Source organism: Hippopotamus amphibius, chromosome 4 (assembly GCF_030028045.1).
Source record: "Hippopotamus amphibius kiboko isolate mHipAmp2 chromosome 4, mHipAmp2.hap2, whole genome shotgun sequence".
Taxonomy (NCBI): Eukaryota; Metazoa; Chordata; class Mammalia; order Artiodactyla; family Hippopotamidae; genus Hippopotamus; species Hippopotamus amphibius.
Genome location: NC_080189.1, coordinates 44,810,883 through 44,836,237, shown reverse-complemented (window position 1 = coordinate 44,836,237; position 25,355 = coordinate 44,810,883). Strand labels below are relative to the sequence as shown.

Sequence of the window (25,355 nt, the reverse complement as noted above, 5' to 3'; positions counted from 1 at the left end):
TTGCCCAAATCCTGTTTTCCTTTTCTTCAAACCATAATAAAAATGTCAAGTAGAGGACTTTTTTCTTTTTTTTGAGCTACTTAAAAAAATAGGTATATAGTCCATTTTTATGTGGTATCCAGTCTATTTTTTTGTATGCTCTTCAGTCACTTAGAAGTCAGAGAAACAGTCATATGACTGCCAGAGTGATGGCAGTAAACCTTCAGATTTACTGGTAATCAGATTAGCTAATCCTTTCCTTTTCCACCAGAGAAAACAGTTCAGCCATTTTAATTTGCTCAACGCTCTTAAATTTAAGTGTCACTTCAAGAGTTAGGGCGAACTGAGGTAGCCTCACTGAATGACAGGGATATTTTGTTATATTTATGTAGTTCTTTATATGTAGTTTATAAACTCTTTTACTCCTGATCCTTTGAATAGGCAGCTTAGAACAAAAAGGGAAAAAATGGGTGTTTGTATTTGGAGTTTTTGGTGGAGGATGATATAAATAAAAACATCTTAGATGCCTTGAATCATTGAGGTATATGACCACCAGATGCAATTATTGCATGCTTTTATTTACAAAGAAATAATATGCGTCTTTAAAATTAGAGACCCTTGAGCTTATTATTATTATTATTATTGTATTTTTATTATTTTTTTATTTATTATTTTTTTGGGGGGTACACCAAGTTCAATCATCTGTTTTTATACACATATCCCCATATTCCCTCCCTCCCTCAACTCCCCCCCCACCCTCCCTCGAGTCCCCCCCACCCTCCCTGTCCCAGTCCTCTAAGGCATCTTCCATCCTCGAGTTGGACTCCCTTTGTTATACAACAACTTCCCACTGGCTATCTAACAGTTGGTACTATATATATGTCTGTGCTACTCTCTTGCTTCATCTCAGCTTCCCCTTCATTGGTGGAAACCATTTCAGGAAAAAGGTCATTTCAGATACACTTTTAATCACAGATGTGAAAACATGGTACTAAAGATAATAGTACTAAAACTAAAATTTTGGGGTGTTAACTAGTTACCACATTTTCTTTTAAGTGTTTCACAAGGATTATCTCATTTAATTTTAAATATGGACCTATAACATAGTTAAGGTATTGTTTTCATCCCCATTTTACATACGGGAACATTTAGGCTTTGAGAGTTAAGTACCTTTTGGAAACTAGTGGGTGGTAGAGCCAGAGTTTGGACCAGAGTGTGTCTGCTTCCAAAGACATGTTTTTAACCTGTATATGGTATTTTAGCAACAAAGTGATGAATGTGATTTTGAAAATTACAAGCTTTGTCATTTGAATCTAATTTTCTACAGTTGAGTCAAAGGATTGTCAGTAAAAAAAAAAAAAAAAAAAGCCATATTTTATATCCTAAACAAAATAGTTAAAATAAATTAGAAAAAATTGAGTACACATTTTTTTTAGATAAAATTAGAGCTAAAATTGACCTTTGAGAAGCTAGAAATGTAGACTGTAATAATAGAAAATAAAGAATAGAATGGTTAGGATTATATTAATAAGAATAATAACTATCACTATCACTTATGAACTCAGATTTAGTAGTCAAAAAGACTTGGGTGGCCTCAGGTCCTAGTTCGAGCAAAGTACCTCTGGTCAAGTTTCTTAACTGATCTAAATCTTGGCTTCTATAGCTATAAGATGGAAACAGTTATGTTACCTGCCCAATACATTGTAATAATTAAATGAGATAATTGGATAGAGTGCTAATCAACATTAGAAGCGGCTTGTCTACTTCATGTATATTATTTATAGTCCTCACTAAAGCCATGCAAGGTAGATATTACTATCTTTCATGGTGATTTGTCTCCTTGACTACACTTGAGGGCAGGAATTATATCTTACTCATTTTTATATTCTCAGTGCCTGGCACAATGCCTGACCATAGCACAGTCGATATTTGTTGGGTGAATGAATGGAGATAAGGGTGAAAGCTAACAAGAGGTGGCTTGGCAGAACACATGCGGTGGATCGAATCTGGAGCATGAGGAAGCAGGGCAGGGCCAGCTGTATAATTTATGAGGCTGAGTGCAAAATGAAAATGCAGATCCCTTGTTCAAAAAAGTAGGAAAAAATGCTAAACTGCTGTTAAAACAGGTACTAAAAACATAGCTTTTTAGTTTCTGTAGTCGCTTTCTCGTCATGGTATTTTTGTTTGCTATTTATTTATGTTGTTCTAAATAAAGAAAAATTTAAAAAATTACCACAATTATATAATATATACAATTATATGCTATATATTTACACACACACAATATATATGCAATTTGTATTTTGTAGCTCATATACGTTTTGTTCTTATAGAACTGCAGAATTGCTGCACAAAACTGTATTTCACTTCTTAACCTGTGCAAATCTACCAACACTATCTTCAGCTTCCTGCTGAATAAGGAAGAACTGAAGGAAAAGGAGCTCTGTGTCACTCTATTGACCTTTCTTTCTATGTTATCATTTTCAGTGTAAGCCGTTGGATAATACAGGGAAGTACAGGAGTGTAGTGGATTTCCTTAGTCATTCCTGTTTCTTTGAATCTATTGCCTTCTTTCTTCATTCAAAACAAGTTCTGGTTCAAATGAAAAGCCTCTCAGGGCTGTCAGTTCCTTCACTTAATCAGTCTAGATGGAACAGGCCTTCCTCCTGCTTACTTTGAGTCTCTGTGAACTCCCACTCATGCTGGGGCCACGGGAATTCTGAGCTATGGGGCTTATGTGAAGGGAGAAAGGAGGGAGGATGCATGCATACTGCACATATTTTTCCTTCTCACACATGCTTCATCGTCTCATCAGACTGCACTTACAAAACACAAATTCGAAGATAAAATTATTAAGAATTTCAAGATGATGACAACAAAGCATTACACTGAGCACGGGGCCCTGTGCAGTTACACAGCTTGCATGACGCTGAAGCTGGCCCTGAAGCATGCTTAGACCCAAAGGAAGAATTTCCTAGAAATAAATGTTCTCAAATGTAGGAATTGACTCCCAAGAGAGGCTGTGGTATTTCTGACTCTAGAGATCTTTAAAAACAGCCTCATTTTCTGGGAGTATGTAAGTATGCTCATCCCTGTAGGCAGGTGAATGGACTTAGCATCCTCTCAAAGCCCCTTTCTATCCTGCCTCTGCATTCTCTACTGTCATACCTCCCAAAACATGTAAGGAAAAATTACTTCAACTCTTTCCTGAATTTGGTGAGATTAGAAGGTGTGTATACTTGTTATGTCTATTGAAGTCATTAATGAGATAGGACATTTGATAAAAACATAAGTTGGAGAGAAATGAATCAAAAAAGACATTTTAATACTGCTTGTTATGCCCTTCATCTTTAATTAGGTTGTGGTATTCACCTTGGACTTACACTGTTGAGACAGCTTATATATCTTGAGAAAAAAAGGAATTCTTTTTCATTCTTTAAGACGTATGCCTTCAGTATGTGGTTTTGACATGCTAGTTCACAATCCCCCACATTAAGCCTTTAGACCTCACAAATAAATGTTATGTGATGGGTATCCCACTGAGATGTGAAAATGAAATATGCAACCCTGAAATAACTTGGAAGGAGGGTGAGGCAGGGAAGAAAGGAGTCTGATGAGAATGTTGAAAATACATCCCATATTGAAGTTATTATGATACCACAGAAATCTGAATGTAATTTAGACGGTTTGGTTGAGGGTGGATGGCAGAGTACATGTGTGTGGTGGGGGAGAACTTTCAACACGTGGGCAACATTTTCAGAAGAGACTCTCAATTCAAGGTCAGATGTCCCCACAGTATGGAGAGGTAGGAGAAAGTGCTCACATGTTTTATTTACAGTTTAGATAGCACTGCATAATGGTTTGTTGTATTGTTATTTAGATGGCATGTGTCACAAGATAGGCCAAAATCATAGTCAACTATGGAATATTTTCTTCTTGATAGCCTTGGATTCACAAAGCAAAAATATTTAGAATTTATTACTGCTAATGAAAAGTAGTGTCCTTCACACTATATTAATTAGTATTAAAAAATACCATCCCATCTGGAACAGAACTCATCATTGTTTTCTTTGATCTGTCTCTTTAGTAATACTTTTCCATTTTTTCCACTTCTCAATACTTTTGTGGGGCAAATAAATGCTGGTGTTGTGGACTATTATACTTGATTTTTTAAGTTGCTAGAAGTTGTATATACCAAATATGTTTTTGTAGGGATACTCCCTATCACTTTAAGAAAAACATTAAATGTTCTATTTGGTATCTCCAAAAAGAGCTCATAAACCTAGTTCCATCTGTGGATTTGATAATATGGTATTATCCCTACTGTCTTCCTGTGATGCTGGAGAAGTTTTGCCTAAAATAATGTTCTATCAGAGTACCTGATAGAACCTAAAATGAATTTTACTTTTCTGAGGATATTTCAGTATTTGAATCCTCAATGCAGAATTTAAATATGCCTCTACTGACCCTCTAATCTACTTGAAGCTCTATGGAAAATAGTCTCTACTTAGGTCAGTGTGTTACTGGTTTGAGTCTGAAAAGAATGTTTAATTGTGATATTACACACAGCTCCCTGTTATTATTCTGTATAGAAGCCAAAAGCTGCAAAACTACACATACCTCGGGGTTGGCCTAAGAGGAAAAATCTCTTGCCTAGTTCATTTATTATCCATGTATTCATTCAATGAATATTTATTGAGGGCCTGCTATGTTTCAGGCAGTGTTCTAGGCACTTAGCATACCTCAATAAACCAAATAGACAGTACTGATCCTTTGTGGACTTACTTCAAGATTACAAGCAAACATATTCTAGTCATATTCAGTCGTAGACATATTGGCTATCTAATATGGTAGCCACTTGTCATATGTAGCTATTTAAGTTGAAATTTACATAAACTAAAATGAGATAAAATGCAAATGTCAGTTTCTCAGTCACACTAGCTGTATTTCAGCAGCTCAGTAGCTGCATGTAGTGGGTGGCTACCACAGTGGACAGTGTAGATATAGAACATTTTCATCATTGCAGAAGTTTCTATTGCATAGTACTGTCCATCATTAAGAGGGAAAGGGTTTTGTTAGTTGAGTTAATAACTTCAGCACATTTTAACAAATTAGTGAAAGCAGGGTAAGACACTGACATTAAATTATGCCATGGTGTTTGCATAAGCAGCCCTTATTTCTGATATTCTGGAATCAGCCTAGTCATATGCACAATAACCAGATATTCTCCCAGGAACAAGAAACTTCTCTAGGGAGATGTGTGCATCTCCGTAAAGGAGAGGCGAGAATTTGGCACAAGGGCTGCTACTCCCCCTTCATATGGCCTTGGTAGATGTTATAATCATCATGAACTCTTTCCTGTTGAGCTGACACATGGCCTCAGAATCCTTTTGAATACAACACTCTAGGTAGTTACTATCACTTTGGTATGTGGATGAATCCTTTTTGCCCTTCCTAATCTGTATACAGATCTGCTTCTTCTTTTCCCAATAAACAGCTTAGATGACCAAGATTCTATAAGATGAGGTCCAGCAGATGGCAGGAAAACAAAGAGTACTGGTATTTCCAAATGGCTATCTCAAACTTCTTCTGCTCTAAATGTTCATGTGTTCCACCTGATTCCAGAGGACTGTCTAAAGAAAAGAGCAACAGTGCACTGTCTGAGGACCTGATTATGTACAGTCCTAGAGTTGGAAGGAATATCGGCACGTTGCATAGCATCTTGCCTGACTTTTTCTTTTCATTCAAAGTGCACTTAATATCTTTGGTAGATGTTAACTACTATTTGAAAAAGAAAAGCTTTATTGTGTTCTTTAGGATTTAATAGCTACCTTCCCTAGTACTGAAACTTTAAAATCCCCTGGGAAAGTTAAGATGGAAATTTACATCAGTAGGGGAAGGAGATTTGGACCTTCAGCCTTACTTTTTGATTGATTATTCCTTTTACAAACTGATATGGAAAGAGAAACTTATTTTTAACATTTTCAACATGGTTCATGTGAGAAAACAGATGTTTATAATAGGAAATCCTATTGTGTGGAGGGACTTATCAAGACTAACTTACAAGACTTAAAGACTTCTACGTCACAGGTCAGATTTGATGTAAGGGCCATTGTGCCTCCTGTCTGGATTGAGTGATGACTGAGATGGCTAATCATTAGTATTATTAATTACCTCTTCTTAAAAGGCAAACAAAAGGAGGAAGTCTGGTGTCAGTATCAAGCCTGCCTTTATGACTGCTAAAGTATCATCATAATTATAACTGTCTGTGGGAACATAGAACAAAAAGTAAATATTTTGGTAATTCCCATGATCTGAGCCAGCAAGATAAACATGAAAGAATTAGTTTTATGTTCATGATGGTCACATACTCTGTGTTGTTGCTAGTTAGATGCAACTGGTGCTATGTAATGTAATACTTGACTTCACTAGAGTTGAATATAATGTATCTCAGAGCTTTTCTGATGACCTGCTTGCTGTTTTAAGAATTAAAATAGTTGAAATTCATCAGAATAGGAGCCAAGTAGAATACATTTACAGGTGGTGATGTGTAATTTTTAATCTTTCCTATGTATATCAAATGTGAGTCAGTGCTTTAATGGACATATTTAATATTATTCATGCATTTAAGAATAAAGAGACTAGGTAAATGAACAAAGAATTGATTATTTGAAGCTCCACTCTCACTGTATGCCACCTCAAGTCTTTTGTGAAATAAGGTGTGATTTAAATAAAAGTAAGTAAAATAAGTAAAAGTCACAGTACCACAGTGAGGAAACTCGTGATCACCACCATCCTCACAATGCTTCCCAATTTGATTCCTGGCTGGAAGTGTATTTACATTAGTTCAATTTCCTTAAAATACCTTTAGTCTCCCTAATTTGAGTCTACTAATTACATGGAGATGATTTTGCCATTTCTGGGACATTGCATTCTTTTAGAAATGTGTACATGGAAATTGGTGACTCTTTCTTCTAAAACCGGTGCTGCCTATGTGCTGTAACCACACGCAAAGCTGTTTACCTCCAGGGTTAGTCAGTCACTCTGGCCTGTTGCTGTTCATTTGTAAATGTTTCTGAGAACCCCCTTGGCTTGCGTCCTTGTTACTCTAACCTGGCTTTCTGTGGTGGCATTTGAAGTAGCCTTTCTACCCATGTTTTTGCGTTGGTATGCCCTGCACATCTCTGCAAGACTCAGCCCACTGCTTTCCGTTCACACATCTGCTTCCATACTTTCCATGGCTCTCTTTGCCCCTAGTTGAGTTTGGATTCCAGTGCCAGGCGTTCAGGACTTTCAGTCACTTGGCTCCACTATATCTTCTTTCTAAAACTCCTTTTCTGCAACTTCCCAGCTTTCCCGCTTCGTTCTGGGAAAGCTGACTTTCCATGGGTACACAACTTCTTTCCATCAAGCCAGAGCTAATAGACCATTTTTTTCTTCACCTAAAATAGTGTCCTCTCTTTACCCTTCTATCCACCCTCTTTAAAAGGCAGATCAACTTTCGTTTCCTCCCTATTTATTCTGGCTTTCATTCTCTTGTGAATTTCACTTGGGGATATGACATAATTTAGCTCTCATTATATACTCTAAAATTGTTGATGTGCTTGCCTTGTATTCTAATGAATTTAAGGACAGATTATCTTATATCCCCACAGAATTAAAGCTTAAATTAAGCATTTAGTCGGATATAAGTATCTGGGAATTTCTTGATACCCCATTTACTTTCGTAATGTTTCACACAATTATAGATTGTCCAACAACTGTGTAGCTTTTAAAAGTCATTTTTAAAATAGGAAGCAATCAATTTCCATTTTGCATTACCCCCCCTTTTTTTTACAAGCAACCTCAAATTTTGGGGTGTGTTCTGTAAGAGAAAAATTGACCTTTCCTGTACAGATGGTAAAAGATATAGGTAGATTGATAGCCAGACCACCACACATAAATATTTATACATATATTCATTCACATATCCTGTAATTCAAGTCAGTTAACATAAAAATTTTCAGTCTTGAGACAGCAGTATCAAGCAGTATCAGCAGTATCTCATCTTGTGGAACTGAAAACCACAGCCACAGAAAGATAGAGAAAATGAAGAAGCAGAGGACTTTGTACCAGATGAAGGGTCAGAATAAAACCCCAGAAAAACAACTAAATGAAGAGGAGATAGGCACCCTTCCAGAAAAAGAATTCAGAATAATGATGGTGAAGATGATCCAGGACTTTGAAAAAAGACTGGATGCAAAGATCGAAAAGTTTACCAAAGACCTAGAAGAATTAATGAGCAAACAAACAGAGATATGCAACACAACAACTGAAATGAAAAATACACTAGAAGGAACCAATAGCAGATTAATGGAGGCAGAAGGGCGAATAAGTGAGCTGGAAGACAGAATGGTGAAAATCACTGATGTGGAAAAGAATAAGGAAAAAAGAATGAAAAGAACTGAGGACAGCCTAAGAGACCTCTGGGACAATGTTAAATGCACCAACATTCGCATTATAGGGGTCCCAGAAGGAGAAGAGAGAAAGAACCCGAGAAAATATTGGAAGAGATTATAGTTGAAAACTTCCCCAACATGGGAAAGGAAATAGCTACCCAAGTCCAGGAAGTGCAGAGAGTCCCAGGCAGGATAAACCCAAGGAGAAACATGCCAAGACATATAGTAGTCAAACTGACAAAAATTAAAGACAGAGAAATGTTATTAAAAGCAACAAGGGAAAAATGACAAATAACATACAAGGGAACTCCCATAAGGTTAACAGCTGATTTCTCAGCAGAAACTCTGCAAGCCAGAAGGGAGTGGCATGATATGTTTAAAGTGATGAAAGGGAAGAACCTACAACCAAGAACACTCTACCCAGCAAGGATCTCATTCAGATTCGATGGAGAAATCAAAAGCTTTACAGACAAGCAACAGCTAAGAGAATTCAGCACCACCAAACCAGCCCTGCAGCAAATGCTAAAGGAGCTTCTCTAAGCGGGAAACATAAGAGAAGAAAAGGACCTACAAAAACAAAAACAAAACAACTAAGAAAATGTTAATAGGAACGTACATATCAATAATTACCTTGAATGTAAATAGACTAAATGCCCCAAGCAAAAGACACAGACTGGCTGAATGGATACAAAAACAAGACCCATATATATGCTGTCTACCAGAGACCTACTTCAGACCTAGGGACACATACAGACTGAAAGTGAAGGGATAGAAAAAGAAATTCCATGCAAATGGAAATCAAAAGCAAGCTGGAGTAGCAATAGTCATATCAGATAAAATAGACTTTAAAATAAAAAATGTTACAAGAGGCAAGAAAGGACATTACATAAAGATCAAGGGATCCATCCAAGAAGAGGAGATACCAATTATAAATATCTATGCCCCCAATATAGGAGCACCTCAATACACAAGGCAAATGCTAACAACTATGAAAGAGGAAATGCAAGGCAGAAATAGAGACACAGATGTAGAGAACAAACACATGGACACCAGGTGGGGAACGCGGGGAGGTTTGGAGGGGTTTGAATTGGGAGATTGGGATACCAAATTGTACACTCTAAATATATGCTGTTTATTGTCTGTTAACTGTATCTCAATAAAAGTTCTTAAAAAAAAATGATAATCAGTTTGACAGGAAAGTGTGGCCATTGCACATCCGTCAATTGAAGTGACATAATATGAACAGCTAAGGCAAAGACTGCACATACACAGGCACTGACAACAATAGCATGACTGGTGCCTGGACGCCAGCAGGTGTCAGATGCCACCGAGACTGACACACTCTATTTCAGAGATGTTAAAATGTGAAAAAAATGCCCCAGAATTGATGGGATGTAATTGTAAGCACAGAGTAAAAGATTTTAATTACTGTCATTTTTTGTTAACAGGAAATTTGTGAATGGTTTGAATTGGGGACAGGAAGTTATAGGACAGGGCAATGCCTTGGTGTTCCATCTTGGAGCAGGCATATTTTTTTTTCTTTTTTAAATTTTGTTAGGTATAATAATGATATTGTGGCTATAGAGGAAAATGTCCTTATATTTGATTATTTTTTAATTTACTTTTTTAAAAAAGATTTATTTTTATTATTTATTTATTTATTTTATTTTATTTTTGGCTGCGTTGGGTCTTCATTGCTGTGCACAGGCTTTCTTTAGTTGTGGCACCTGGGGGCTACTCTTCGTTGCAGTGCACGGGGCTTCTCTTGTTGCGGAGCACAGGCTCTAGGCACATGGGCTTCAGTAGTTGTGACATGTGGGCTCAACAGTTATGGCACACAGGCTCTAGAACGCAGGCTCAGTAGTTGTGGTGCCTGGGCTTAGTTGTTCCGCGGCATGTGGGATCTTCATGGCCCGGGGATTGAACCCGTGTCCCCTGCATTTGCAGACAGATTCTTAACTACTGCACCACCAGGGAAGCCGGAGCAGGCATCCTTGACCAAAGCAGATTTCATATAAGTAGGAAAAATCTTACCAGTTGTTGCTTTTTGAAGAGAAAGCCACAAATAAAGTGTGAGAAGTAATGAAGGTTGAGTAATGGAGGTTGCCATCGCTCTTAATCTGGCAGGTTGCATAACATGGTTATGAAATCAAAGTTTTAATTTCACTGATAAGTCATTTATGAGGACTGCAGGAACACTGGTCTTCTCTCCCACCACAGTGAATGAAACTATGTGGATGAAACCACTGATGTTGTTAGCAGGAATATGCTTCACTTTCTGCATTTAAAGTGGTGAAACTTTCCAGTTTCCTTTGAAATCTAATTTCTGTGGTTTAATGGCAGTAGTCAGTTGCAGTGATTAGTTGTTTTCTAATCCACTGGCTGTAAATTCAAAGTCATCAACATCTCTATATAACTTTTAGCAATCTCAGAACCAAATCCAATAAAATTCACCAATTAGAAGACATCCCTGTTTTGTAGAGAAATAAGGAGAGAAATTACACACACACACACACACACTCATACACACACAGAAGAGATTAGGCCTGCCTCCCCCAATTCAAAGAAATGTAAGGAAACTAACTTATTGAGCGTTATTACATACTATGCATTGGCCAAGGACTCTGCATGCATTACCCCGTTTAATCTTCACTCTGTCTCTTTGAAGTAGGGGGTTGTAACAGAGGCTGTTCGTACTTCACCCATATCTCTTTACCTCCTGCCATTCCTGAAAGATTCTTCCTGTTGGACACCTGTAGTTTATCTGCCTGAGGACTCTCCCTTTTTGGCAGAGGCTGTGCAGCCACATGTTCAATCAGTGACTGACAGGGGTTGGTAGAGTAATAGCCCAGCTCCGGCATCCCTCCAGTTGGGAAAATCCAAGGTACATTACATACCACCTCCCAGAGTAGTCAAGCAAGATTGAACCAGTTACCTACAGAGGTAACTGCTCACAGCCCAACAGTTTATCATCTTCTCCCCCTTCTCCCCCTTCTCCCTCTCACTTACTTCCCACCTATACCTCTTGGATCAGCTATTGAATAAACTACTTACACCCACATCCTTGCTTCACAACCATTACTTCCAATTTACAAATGAGGAAATATCCCCAAAGTCATATAGCTAGAAAAAAGCAGAGGCAAGATTTGAACCCAAACTAAGGAGTCTCAGAATAATGAAAAACCTGACTCAATAGGGGAACTTTTGATGAGGTGATCATATTGAAATTTTATTCTTCTCCAATATGACTACTTTAACAAGGATGAGTGTAATTTTTTAAGCTCTTTATTGGAATATAATTGCTTTACACTCTTGTACCAGTTTTTGAGGTACACCAAAGTGAATCAGCTGTATTTAGACATATATCCCCACATCCCCTCCCTCCTGCAACTCCCTCCCACCCTCCATGTCCTGACCCTCTAAAGCATCACCCATCACCAAGTTGATCTCCCTTTGTTATACAGCAACTTCCCACTAGCTATCTATTTTACAGGTGGTAGTGTATCTATGTCTATGCTACTCTCTCACTTCATCCCAGCTTCCTCTTTGCCACCCCTCCCAACCCTATGTCCTCCAGTCCATTCTCTACATCTGCATCTTTATTCTTGCCCTGTCACTGGGTTCATCAGTACCATTTTTTTAAGATTCCATATATATGAGTTAGCATATGGTATTTGTTTTTCTTTCTGGCTTACTTCGCTCTGTATGACAGTTTCTAGGTCTATCCACCTCACTACATATAGCTCAATTTCATTCCTTTTTATGGCTGAGTAATATTCCCTTGTATATATGTGCCACATCTTCTTTATCCATTCATCTGCTGATGGACATTTAGGGTGCTTCCACGTCCTGGCTATTGTAAATAGTGCTGCAATGAACATTGTGGTGCATGTTTCTTTTTGGATTATGGTTTTCTCAGGATATATGCCCAGGAGTGGCATTACTGGGTCATATGCTAGTTCTATTTTTAGTTTTTTAAGGAACCTCCAAACTGTTTTCCATAGTGGCTATACCAGCTTACATTCCCACCAACAGTGCAGGAGAGTTCCCTTTTCTCCACACCCTCTCCAACATTTGTTGTCTCTAGATTTTTTGATGATGGCCATTCTGACCGGTATAAGGTGATATCTCATTGTGGCTTTGACTTGCATTTCTCTAATGATTAGTGATGTTGAGCATCTTTTCATGTGTGTGTTGGCCATCTGCATGTCTTCTTTGGAGAAATGTCTATTTAGGTCTTCTGCCCATTTGTGGATTGGGTTATTTGCTGTTTTGGTCTTAAGCTGCACCAGCTGCTTATATATTTTGGAGATTAATCCTTTGTCTATTGTTTCATTGGCAAGTATTTTCTCCCATTCTGAGGGCTGTCTTCTTGTCTTGTTTATGGTTTCTTTCTCTGTGCAAAAGCTTTTAAGTTTCGTTAGGTCCCATTTGTTTATTCTTGATTTTATTTCCATGATTCTAGGAGGTGGGTCACAAAGGATGTTGCTTTGATGTATGTCATAGAGTGTTCTGCCTATGTTTTTCTCTAGGAGTTTTATAGCATCTGGCCTTACATTTAGGTCTTTAATCCATTCTGAGTTTATTTTTGTGTATGGTGTTAGGAAGTGTTCTAAGTTCATTCTTTGGCATGTAGCTGTCCAATTTTCCCAGCACCATTTATTGAAGAGGCTGTCTTTTTTCCATTGTATGTTCTTGCCTCCTTTGCCAAAAATAAGGTGCCCATATGTGCTTGAGTGTACCTCTGGGTTCTCTATTCTGTTCCATTGATCTACCTTTCTATTTTTGTGCCAGTACCATACTGTCTTGATCACTATGGCCTTGTAGTATAGTTTGAAGTCAGGAAGCCTAATTCCACCAACTCCATCTTTCCTTCTCAAGGTTGCTTTGGCTATTCGGGGTCTTTTGCGTTTCCATACAAATCATAAGACTTCTTGTTCTAGTTCTGTGAAAAAATGCCATTGGTAATTTGATAGGGATTGTGTTGACTCTGTAAATTGCTTTGGGTAGTATAGTCATTGTCACAATGTTGATTCTTCCCATCCAAGAACATGGTATGTCCCTCCATCTGTTTGTATCATCTTTGATTTCTTTCATCAGCATCTTATAGTTTTCTGCATACAGGTCTTTTGCCTCCTTAGGCAGGTTTATTCCTAGGTATTTGATTCTTTTTGTTGCAATGGTAAATGGGAGAGTTTCCTTAATTTCTCTTTCTGCTCTTTCATTGTTAGTGTATAAGAATGCAAGAGATTTCTGTGCATTAATTTTGTATCCTGCTACTTTACTAAATTCATCGATTAGAGTTAGCAGTTTTCTGGTAGCATCTTTAAGGTTTTCTATATATAATATCATGTCATCTGCAAAGAGTGACAATTTTACTTCTTTTCTAATTTGGATTCCTTTTATTTCATTTTCTTCTCTGATTGCTGTGGCTAAAACTTCCAAAACTATGTTGAATAATAATGGTGAGAGTGGACACCTTGTCTTGTTCCTGTTGTTAGAGGGAATGCTTTCAGTTTTTCACCATTGAGAACGATGTTGGCTGTTGGTTTGTTACATATCGCTTTTATTATGTTGAGGTAATTTCCTTCTCTGCCCATTTTCTGGAGAGCTTTTATCATAAATGGATGTTGAATTTTGTCAAAAGCTCTTTCTGCATCTATTGAGATTATCATGTAGTTTTTATCCTTCAATTTGTTGATATGATGTATCACATTGATTGATTTGCGTTCATTGAAGAATCCTTGCATCCCAGGGATAAACCCCGCTTGATCATGGTATATGATCTTTTTAATGTGCTATTGGATACTGTTAGCTAGTTTTTTGTTGAGGATTTTTGCATCTATATTCATCAGTGATATTGGCCTATTATTTTTTTTGTGTGTGACATCTTTGCCTGGTTTTGGTATCAGGGTGATGGTTACATTGTAGAAGGTGTAATTTTTATTGTGTATTATGTGTACCTGTACTGGATTCTCTGCTAGAAAATGCTGACAAGTTTAACCTCCTTGTTTGCCTCACATAGCACTAAAATGAAGTCAAATTATATAATTGATTTTTGCACAAAGCTGACGGGAAGGTACTTCATTATGTAGATGATTACTATTTAACTTTGAGATTTGTATTGCTGTGTTACTGTTAGCTTGATTGCTGTGAAAAATGACATGAAGATTGAATGGTGTATAGCCAGTCACTTCAGATCCCATTTGCTATACTTTTTTCTTTGAAGTTAAATTCTTTTTTTTAAAATTAATTAATTAATTAATTATATTTATTTGTTGGCTGCATTGGGTTTTCGTTGCTGCACATGGGCTTTCTCTAGTTTCTGCGAGCAGGGGCTACTCTTCATTGTGGTGCACAGGCTCCTCATTGTAGTGGCTTCTCTTGTTGTGGAGCATGGGCCCTAGGCACATGGCCTTCAGTAGTTGTGGCACATGGGCTCAGTAGTTGTGGCTCATGGGCTCTAGAGCACAGGCTCAATAGTTGTGGCGCACAGGCTTAGTTGTTCCATGGCATGCGGGATCTTCCCGGACCAGGGCTCAAACCCGTGTCCCCTGCATTGGCAGGTGGATTCTTAACCACTGTGCCACCAGGGAAATCCCTCGAACTTAAATTCTATTTGAAAGAAAACAGAAATAGAAATCTAGTATGTGGACCTTCCTATAGCTGTTTCAGATCCACTGGTGGCTTTGACCAAGAAAGAAGGAGGTAGGCAAATCTTAAAATAGTGAAGCTTCTGGGTGGTCCTCAAAAATCCAAACTAATTAAAAGGAAGAGAGAAAAACAGAAAGAAAGGGATCCTAAAGAAAAGTGCTTTATACTTAAATCAATGGTTTCATGTATTTTGGGACATTTTTTCTTGAGTTTGGTTCTTTCTTATTCTTTGAGATTTTTAAGAACACATCATTGTTGAGGGGGAGTTGATGTCTTCAGTTTATTCACATGGTTCTTCTCTTGTCCTAGCTTCAATAAGGTTTTCCCCAGACTGTCAGATATGTGGGTATTTGGGGAGTCTGTGACCCCATGTCTTTTGATTCCATATAATAGGAGTGGGCTCTCCACATATTCTCAATAATGAGTCCCTCAAATGAGCATCTATAACTCTGACTCATCAGAGTCAAGTCTGACCATTATTATGTTTTCTGGGAAGGTGGTATCCCAAGGCCATTCCTGGATGTCAGTTAACAGTAGTCTATGCAGGTGCTAAAAGCTTTGACCCATCAAAAGTGGCACAAATCATAGTGCTTTTTGATTATGCAGTAAAATCTCATTTAATTGTATACAGATTATTCACTTGGATAAAGAAGGTGATTTAAATTTTGGTTCCATGAATATGATAATTGTGACCATAAATTTTCTGGGGGGAACACCTCATATAATATTTTCTGCCTAAGGTGATCTGATGACAATAGATTGAAAAACACACATGATGAAATGGGAAAAAAGTGCTCTGTAGCATACTGGCCAAGAGCATGGAATTTAGAGCCATACAGTCCTGGATCCCATTACAGCTTTTACTTTTAATAATTGTGTCATTTGTGGTGAAATACTTTGCATCTAGCACGTTAGTTGGAAGTTACAGAACCCACCTCAGAGGATAATTATTTACAAATAATATTTGTAAATTTCTTGGCATACTTTCTAGTATATAGGAGGTCCTAAATAATTTTTGCTCCTGTTGTTATTTCTAGTGTCATTATTATCCACAAGAACCAGCCCTCAAAAGATCAACTTTAGAGAGAACTCCCAGAATTAAGAATAATAGCATGGAATTAAGTAACTACAATTGCTAAATATGTTTCATTAAATCTAAAAGCACCTGGCAAAGGAAATTATTTTCCTGATTTTTAACTAATGAGGAAACTGAGACCTGGAGACCTAAGATAATTTTCCCAGAGACATAACAGCTTATAAGGAAAGGTGCCACATTTTAGCCTAGGTCTTCAGACTTCTAACCCAGTGCTCTTTTTATGACCCATGCTGCCTCTTACATGGAAATACATAAGCAAGCATAAGTTATAGCCTGAGATGGTGAATAAGTGAAGGACCAAAGCTACATGTTAGGTGAGGTAACTAATGACCTCAGAGGAAAAAGCAGCCACAAATTCAAGACTCACTTTCCTGGGCTTCCCTTGTCTCCTGGATCTTGACGTGGTAACTACTATCTTGTTAGCTTTCCTATACCTTCAAAGAAGTGAATTTGTATATGTTTTTCCTGAGTATTCTCTGGAATAATTGGTCCAAATGATCTGAGTGACCCTAACTGGAAGCAGCTTCCCCTGGAGTATTCATTATTAATTTTATTTTCTAGTCTTAATGTTTTTGTAAGTTGTTTCTGAGTAGTGCATGTGAGTGGAAGCTTTTGCCTGAAGCAAACTTTAATGCTTAGTCAAGATGGTTGTCTAGGTGGGATATCGTTAATATTTTGTTTTGTTTTAAAATTGAATATGGCTATACAGGATCAAGTTTCAAGATAATTCAGGTAATCTACTTTTGTGTTCCTTCCTCCATCTAAAGCTTTGGGGTCAGAATGGGAGTACAGGTCAAATGCAAATTTCTTAGCAAAACGTAACTTAAAAAAGGGATCAGAGTAGCTTGGTTTGAAGCAACCTTGCGCTTTCTGCTTGTACTGCTGCTAAACTCCATGAAGACTGCTTAGCTTCTGTTTCTCAAAAAGGTTTTAGATTTTCACCCAATAGGAAGCAATGTGCTTTCTTTTTCACAGTGCTCTGTTGATAAGCCTGGTACCCTCTTCTACTTTTGGTTAAAATCTGAATTAGATTTTTACAGCTTTTGAACTATGACAAAGAAATAGAGTACTCTGTAAGTCCAATAAATCACTTCAGTTTAAGATTTAAAAAAAAGATGATATTGGGGAGTGCTTCATTTTATCAGTGATGGGTTGAAAAAGTTTAAGCTGATTTTTTTCAAAGTTTTATTTTATAAAAGCCACTGAACATAATTTTAAACTCATTAAGATGCCAGCTAGGCCACACAGCTTCATTTCATTTTTACAATTTTGTTTTATTTTGTTTCAGATTCAAAGAGCTGCTTTACTTTTCAAAGGTAAATAGCTCAACATTTCAAGCCCTCGTTTGCATGAAGGAAGATTCGCTGAATAAAATCTATTCTTTAGAAATAATCTGAACCTAGATAAATCTTGAAAAATTTTTGTATCTTTCAAAATATATAATTTACAACTAAAGAACTAAGTTTTACTTGTACCTAGGTTTACAATGACCCTTCTTGTGATTATTTTTAGCTCATCTTGGTTAATTGTAATATGATAGAGTACAATACAAAGTAATAGTAACCTTAAGACTCTATCGATCAGTCATAAATACCAAAGACTTTTAGTTGTGCATCCTTTACATCTATTCAAGAGGAAATTTATTTTCTTTGATACAGCTTTTTTTAAGATAAACGAATATGATGTAAAGGTCATTTTACCTTCAAATGTATAATGTAAGACAGGCCATTTCTGAGAGTCTTCTCTCCTCAACTGAAACCTGGGATGTGGCTGCACAATCTCCATTTGTTCCTTTACACATATTTCTTCTTTTTACCTTTCCTCTCTCCCTTAGAGTTAACTGTGTGCACATTTGGTAATAAATGCTACCATGGTATTTTGTGGTTTTTCCCTGTACTACTATAGTTGCGGATGTGGTAGTGTTTCTATTATAAATAGAAGTTTACAGAAGTTTATAATTTGCTTGAACAAAAGTTTAAAGATGTTACTCTGCACATTGGATTCCAATGGTGTGTTTGTATTTTCTGATTTAAAAAAAAAGTAGGATTGAATGTGTATGCTTATGTCATGGTATCTTTTGCTTAAGATTTGAGTGCCTTACCATTCCTGTAAGATTGGGATGGCAAATAGTGTTGTTCCTGTCTTATGGAGACCTTAGATATATCCTACAGAGATTAAATGATTTATCTAAGGTCATACAGTGAAGAGGCCGTTGAGGTGAATGAGGTTAAGTCAAAACTCAAGCCTAGAGGCAGTTATCTTCAACTTGGCTGTTTTAATTTGCAGGTGGCATGAGAATACTCTTTTAGTTTATTTTTTTCTTTGATTACTTTGATTGTTACCCTAGGAAATTAACTTTACAAACTTGGTCAAACTTTCTGCTTCTTACTGTTTCTGAAAAGCCACTTGCTTATTACTGGTGTTTAGGCACAGTGACCAGTGGAGACTAGCAGGGTAAGCAGAGCAAAGAAGCCAGAAACTCAGCCGTGGCTGTCTGGTCTCTGGATAGCAAAAAGCATAGCTCAGTTGTCTTCAGTCAGGAGGAGGAACAGGCTAGCAGAGGCCAAGACCTTGAATTTTAAAAGCTTCCTCATAGAAATGCAGCATCACACTGGTACCGAGAGGTATCTGGGACCAGCATGACATACAGGAGCCTCCACACAGGCAGGTGAACCAGAGAAGCCATGTTCGGGGATGTGTACAGCAGGCAACTTGGCATTAAAGTCCGGTAGCAGGGCCATAGCCATAGGTCTAGTTCCTTGGAAGGGATTTGGCATGAGCAAGGCAGCCCAGTCCATTAAGGAGTGACCCTTTAAGCACGTTCCCAACATAGGGGCTCAGGTAGAAGGACTAAGACAAAAATCAAGTTACGACATTTGGTAGAGCCTAAACCTTGGGAACAAAGCAAAACCCCAATTGTCAATACTAGACTGGATATACTAAGCACAAAATAGCCCAGAGAATAAATTAATTTCTAATACTGACAAGGGCCGTGAAGATAAAACAGAGTAATAAGTACATTTAAATTTATTTATTTAGTCACACATTTATATCTTTTTAAAAATAAATTTATTTATTTATTTTTAGCTGCATTGGGTCTTTGTTGCTGTGCACGGCCTTTCTCTAGTTGCGGCAAGCCGAGGGCACTCTTTGTTGTGGTTTGTGGACTTCTCATTGCAGTGGCTTCTCTTGTTGCGGGGCATGGGCTCTAGGTGCAGAGCATGGGCTCTAGGTGCGGGGGCTTCAGTAGTTGTGGCGCTCAGGCTCAGTAGTTGTGGTTCACGGGCTCTAGAGCACAGGCTCAGTAGTTGTGGCACACAGGATTTGTTGCTCCGCGGCATGTGGGATCTTTCTGGACCAGGGCTCAAACCCATATCCCCTGCATTGGCAGGCAGATTCGTAACCACTGTGCTACCAGGGAAGTCCCACATTTATATCTTTATTTAACTGCACACCTCCTACTGTTTTCTAAAAGCAATACATGGGTTAACTGGAACTTTAAGAGTTAGGCTATGGATTTGCGAACTAAATTCATATCAATTATCACTGAGGAGCACTTGCTTAGTAGTTTCTTCCCTTCCAGACACTTTTAGCACTATTTTACCAAAATCAAGATTTTCTTTTACTCTCACAATTAGGAGAGGCAATTGATGTTCAGTTATTAGTACAATTGATGTTCAACTTTAAAGGATAAAGGTCAGGTATGTGCATACGGGTGTGTATGTGTGTATGTTTAGACATTAAAACTGAATATTGGACTTATCAATTTAAGGGCTGTAAATTAAGGTGGTGGATTCAAACACAAAAAAGGTGGTTAAAATAGCTTATCTTTAAGGTACTTCTCATACTTGATATTCTAGATTTCCACATAGTTTTGTTTCACATTTTATCAGGTAAATATGCTACATAGTTGATCAGTGGATTATCACATTGCATTTTTAAGGCTCTTCTTTTGTCTCATCGACGTTCCTTTTTTATTATCATATTTGAGTTTAGGTAGCAATCCAGGACCTCCAAATAATAACCATGTATTTCAGTAGCAATCTTTTTGAAGTATTGGCATCATGCCTCATTATATTAAAGAAATATCCAAGCCAAATACCTAAACATGACATGGTTTTTCACTTGATCTGCAAGTTGGCAGTACAAAAGGAAATTCTGTAGTACCTCTATATTAACTAAATGCCGTATCTACTTAAATTATCTAATATGTTACTGTAACCTACTTATGAAAACAGTAGTTTGCTTAGATGAATAGCCTATAAAATACTAGGAACTGTTTTGATGCTGAAATGACCACGGAGCACACAAATGACAAATTATACAAAGGATCTTTCCTTCTCATAATCCAGAGGTCGACATCAATGGCTTCAAAAACAACTTGAAAATATGTCCTCTCCAATGACATTTGGATTACTATTTTGTCCTAATCTACTTCCCATTATTATTGAAATACAAATTCAATTTTAAATATTTGTCTAGTTTAGATTTTGATAGTTTGTATAGAGGTGTCTTTGTAGTAACTAGTGGTTTATTATTCTTTAGTGGTTTGGAGTAGGAAGCCATTTTTATAGCCTTTGACATTTCATTTAAGAATATTTAATTTGTTTCCTAACTTGCCTAGTGGCATCTATAATGGGTCAATAGAGTAAAAAATCCTGATGTTGGCAGTCAGTGGGACATTCTCTAGTGGATATATATAGAGTCTGCACTTCGGTCTAAAGAACCAACTGCTTAAGCCTAAAAGGAAGGTGTGTGCTGAGTGTGGAAAAGGCCTGGGGCTTAATTATCTGTTTGCTCATTGTGAATCAAGAGTGTGGTGCAGCTGCCAAGAGAACAGAGGCAACCAGAGCCCAGACTGGCAAGGAGAATTCCCAGTAAACAGGAGGGATGACTCTTTCCACCCTGCACTCCCATCCCCAGCCTGGTGTCTTGGGGTCAGTTTAGGGTTCTCTAGTTAGCTGTATAAATGTTTAAGTGTTTAAAATTGGAGCTCATTCAAAGACAAGTGGTCAGGATGGAGGGAAAACTTGAAACCATGTTTATATAAGGAAGAGCTGGAGGAACTGGGGATGTTTATTCTGGAGGAGAGGGTACAGAATTGCTGTCCTCACAGATATAAAGGGCTGTCATGTAGAAGAGAGGTTAGATTTATTCTGCATGGCTGTGGAGGGTAGAATAAGGGCCAATGGGGCAGATTTTAGATCAGTTTAGGAATAGTTTTCTGCTTTGTTACACATGTCCCTGGAAGGAGTGAACTGCCTCAAAAAGTAGTAATTTTGGATCTTGGGGTCAGCCATACCTAGGCAGATGGTTACTGTTTTATTCTGGGGAATGTCTCACGAGACTGGACTAAAGCTCTCCAAAGTCCTCCCAATGCTAACATCCTACTTCACCATCTCTCTGTCCAGCAAACACATTTCTTGTTCAAGCACAGTGCTAAGCGTGTGGAGATCTCTAGGCACTGGAGAAACCAGACATGAAGACAATGGCCACAGCACAGGGTGAGAAGTGCAGTAGTGGAACTGGATGCATGAGGTCTGAGTCCCAGAGAGGGTTCACGAATGTAATGCTTGGATGGCAGTGCCTGAGCTGAGTCATAAGTAGGAGTTGGCCAGGTAGAGAGTGGAGATAGGGCATTGCAGCAGGAGGGCCGAGCATGTATAGAGGCCAGGGTGAGAGTGTGGGTAAGGTGGACAGGAAGAGAAGAAAATGGAGCAGGAGCTGGAGCAGAAAGTACTTTATATGCTAAACTGAGCATTTGGCTTCAGGTGTTGAAATTTAGGAATACCATAATCCAATTTGCATATTTGAAAGTTGGCTCAACTGATAAGGCTGAGGATAGAGTGGTACCAACGGTCAAGTCACCCAGGGGCTCCTCACTGAGTCTCAGGTTTCTTACCCCTTACGTGAGGGGCTTGGACTATTCTTCAGTATTCTATGAGGATAGTCACTCAGTGTCATTCTTTCTAATTTCATTTTGATTGTCAGGCCTGTGGTGCTCTAGGTCTCACCAGCCTCTGGGTACAAATGAAATCACATTTGTAATAATACCCAGATTGCACTCACACTTTTCTATTTTGCTGCATAGGACCTCCAAAGCCCCCCTCCCCACAAAATCATACCCAGTTATCTCTGGGACCCCCTGGAGATGTCCAATGGGAGAGCATAAGCTGACCTCTCCTACTCCTCATTCAGTTGTTATCTGAACCCACCTGAGGGTGGTGCTTCCTCGTGCCAATCCTCTGTGACGACACTGCAGTTCCTGCCAGCCATCAATATCCCTAGAATTGCAGCCTCCAGGATGCTGAGATGACACTGTACTCCTTGTGGTCTTCACTGCAGCACAGCCACACTGTTCCCAGCCAAAGGGGGTAAACGGCTCACTTCCTCACTTTGTGTAACTTTTTGTCACCTAGACAGAGAAGTGGCACTGAATAGGCTTGGGTCTCCCAAAATCCCTCTTGATAAAGCTCCTCTGGTTTCTGCCTGCAACCCCAAGGTTGTGGACCAATAGCTGAGAGAGACATCAGGGTTTTCTCTTCATTTCAGTTTCTCCCAGTCTCTCCCTGTCCTAGCTGGTTCTCCTTCAGCAGCAAAATGAACTATAATCCTAGGACTTCACCCTCCAGATCATCAAGCAAGCCTAAACCTGAGATGGTGATAATTCTCATGCCTGGCACAGGGCTAAAAGCTTCTGGTATAGCATCTCATTTATTCACCCCAGCCCTTTAAGGTACATATTATTAACATCATCATTTGTAGATGAAGATGAGGCTAAGAGGAATTAAGGAATGTGCTCAAGGTCAAACAGCTGACAGAGCTAGAATTTAAAGCCAGACTGGTTTGGAATATTCCAGACACCAGGCTCTCAACAAGTCCCTAAAACCGGGACACAGACACTCATAATCTTGTAATCTGGTTAACAGTAAAGTGCTTACTTTGCTCATTTGTCATCTTTGCATAAATTCCAAATTGGCTTTTGCATGCAGGGCTGGGAAGAAACGGTGGATGCTGCTATTTCCCACCTCTTGAAGACCTGCCTATCGAAGAGTTCCAAGGAGCAGGCTTTGAATCTCAGCAGTCAGTTAAGCACACCCAAAGACACAAGCCGACTGAAGAAACACATCACCTTGCTGTGCGATCGATTAGCCAAAGGTGGACGTCTCTGCCTAAGTACTGACGCAGCAGCTCCGCAGACCATGGTCATGCCAGGTAGGCGCTTCGTTCATGCTCCCGAAATACAGCTGTACTTTGGCCAAATGAAAGGAATGTGCCTGTGGTTGTGCTTGGGATTTACATTTCATATTAAAGTGATGATAGCCAAGAAAATTGCTTTCACGTTTCCCCTCAGATATCCCAGGGTAACCACTTATATAAATATTCCTGGGGTATTTGCTTGCTAGACATTTCTAGAATGGTATGTCTTTTTTCTTCCCTCTGCCCTTAAATATATGATCCACTTTGTTTTGCTTCTAACCAATAAAAAGTGGATTAGAGAATAAAACTATTTTTAAGGAAAATTTTACTAAATGTGATCTCGCGATACCATATTTCATAAATGTAAATAGCATAATACAAGCAGCTAATATAATCCAGATGAATCCAATCCCTTCTGCTGTTTGCTTGGATTGTGGTCACCAGAATAAGGGGGAAGAGACAAAAGACACAGACTGGAGATTAGGAGATGTGAGTAGGCTTCAGGGCTGAGGCCTCTCTGTGCCAAGGGAGAGAGATCCAGGTTGCCCCTACCTGGGCAGTCAGTGATGGCCATGGGCATCCAGGTCAGCCCTTCCCACAGAGGGGCTGAGCCATCAACAGCACTGAATTCAGTCCTTTAGAGGCAGCAGCTCCAAGTTCCGCTTCGGTCTTCTTAGTGTCTCTCTGTATGGTAGCAGCAAGGAGCATAAAGTAAATGAATTTATTAAATGCAGCAGCTGTAGCTCTATTTCCTCCTAAAGCAAGCACCATAATATGGGAAGGGGTGTGAGTTTTTTCATCTTCCTCCTTATATGCCTTTTGTACACCTACCCCCCATGCTGATGTTCTTCCTGTTGTTTCCTTTCCCCCTCAACCAACATTCCTAGAAGTAAAAAGGAATGCAAGCGAAAACTTAAAAAGATAAACATGCAGACAGCATAGCATAATCTAATAAGCACAGACTCTGGAGGCAGACAGACCAGTTTTTGGGCTCTGCCTTTATGCACATATGACCTGAGTATGTTACTTAACTTTCCAGAGTCTAGTTTCTCCTTTCCAAGTGGGTATAATAATGGCTTCCTTGTTGCCAGGGCCTTATATGTTTGTAAAGCACCTAGCATAATTCTTGGAATAGAGATACACTCAAAAAATTCAAGCTATAATCATTACCATTGTATAGATGTGTGCATAATTCACCTTCTAAATGTGGGGTAGAGAGAATGGCTGGAGGGACCATGCGATTCTATATTCTGTGGTTTGAAATATGTTTTACCTTAATCATAGACAGACAGAACCTAGCTATTATTGCAGCATAATGTTTCTAAAATGGCGTTTCAGAATAGAATTGCCTTCCTACATGGACACAGTTCTCATCGTTTGTCTTAATTTAGGTCTTCTTTACCTTGCCCTTGTTAACATCCTCCTAACTTGTCCTTTGGCCGCTCTTCATCCATCTCTGTCCACTGTTAGGATTATTTGCCTAAGAAATAAATATGTAGGCTTAATGAGATAGTAAATGAAAAATATGCACTATAATCAGCAATCAGTATACGGCTCTCCCTCCTTTCTTGCCAATTGGAAAAACAAAGGAGGCTTGAGGAAGAAAGACAGATATTAAAGGGAAGACTTACAAAGAGATGGACTGACCACCTGATTGGCTGGTGTGTCTGTCAGTGCAGGCCTTGGCAGCCCTGCCTTTTCTTCCCCGCATCCTTGTTGGAGCCTCTTTGTGAACAGCCACTAGGAGTCCAGTGGCACTGCTGTTAGCAAACACCTGGACGCCTGGAGAGAACCGATGCTTCCTTAGGCACAGTTATTGATTATAGAACTTTAGACATTTGTTTCAATAACTACATTGGGAAGCAACTTTAGGGTTGTGTCCATAGAAACCCTTGATGTAAAATTTCTGAATGTTTGGAAGGAAAAGGCAGAGGAAAGGAGGAAGAGAAGGAAGGGAGGGAGAAATGAAGGAAGGTGGAAAATGTGTT

The 25,355-nt window shown here is 38.6% G+C and overlaps 1 protein-coding gene across 10 annotated transcripts in view; it reads left to right on the top strand.

Annotated features, from left to right (window-relative positions):
• Nucleotides 1-25,355, top strand: part of BBS9 (Bardet-Biedl syndrome 9) — a 452,928-nt gene that overhangs the window by 362,727 nt on the left and 64,846 nt on the right. For all 10 annotated transcript variants that reach the window (XM_057732077.1, XM_057732081.1, XM_057732080.1 and 7 more), the window contains one exon: nt 23,160-23,382. In XM_057732077.1, the coding sequence (XP_057588060.1) occupies nt 23,160-23,382 (223 nt within the window). The remainder of the gene's footprint in view (nt 1-23,159; nt 23,383-25,355) is intronic.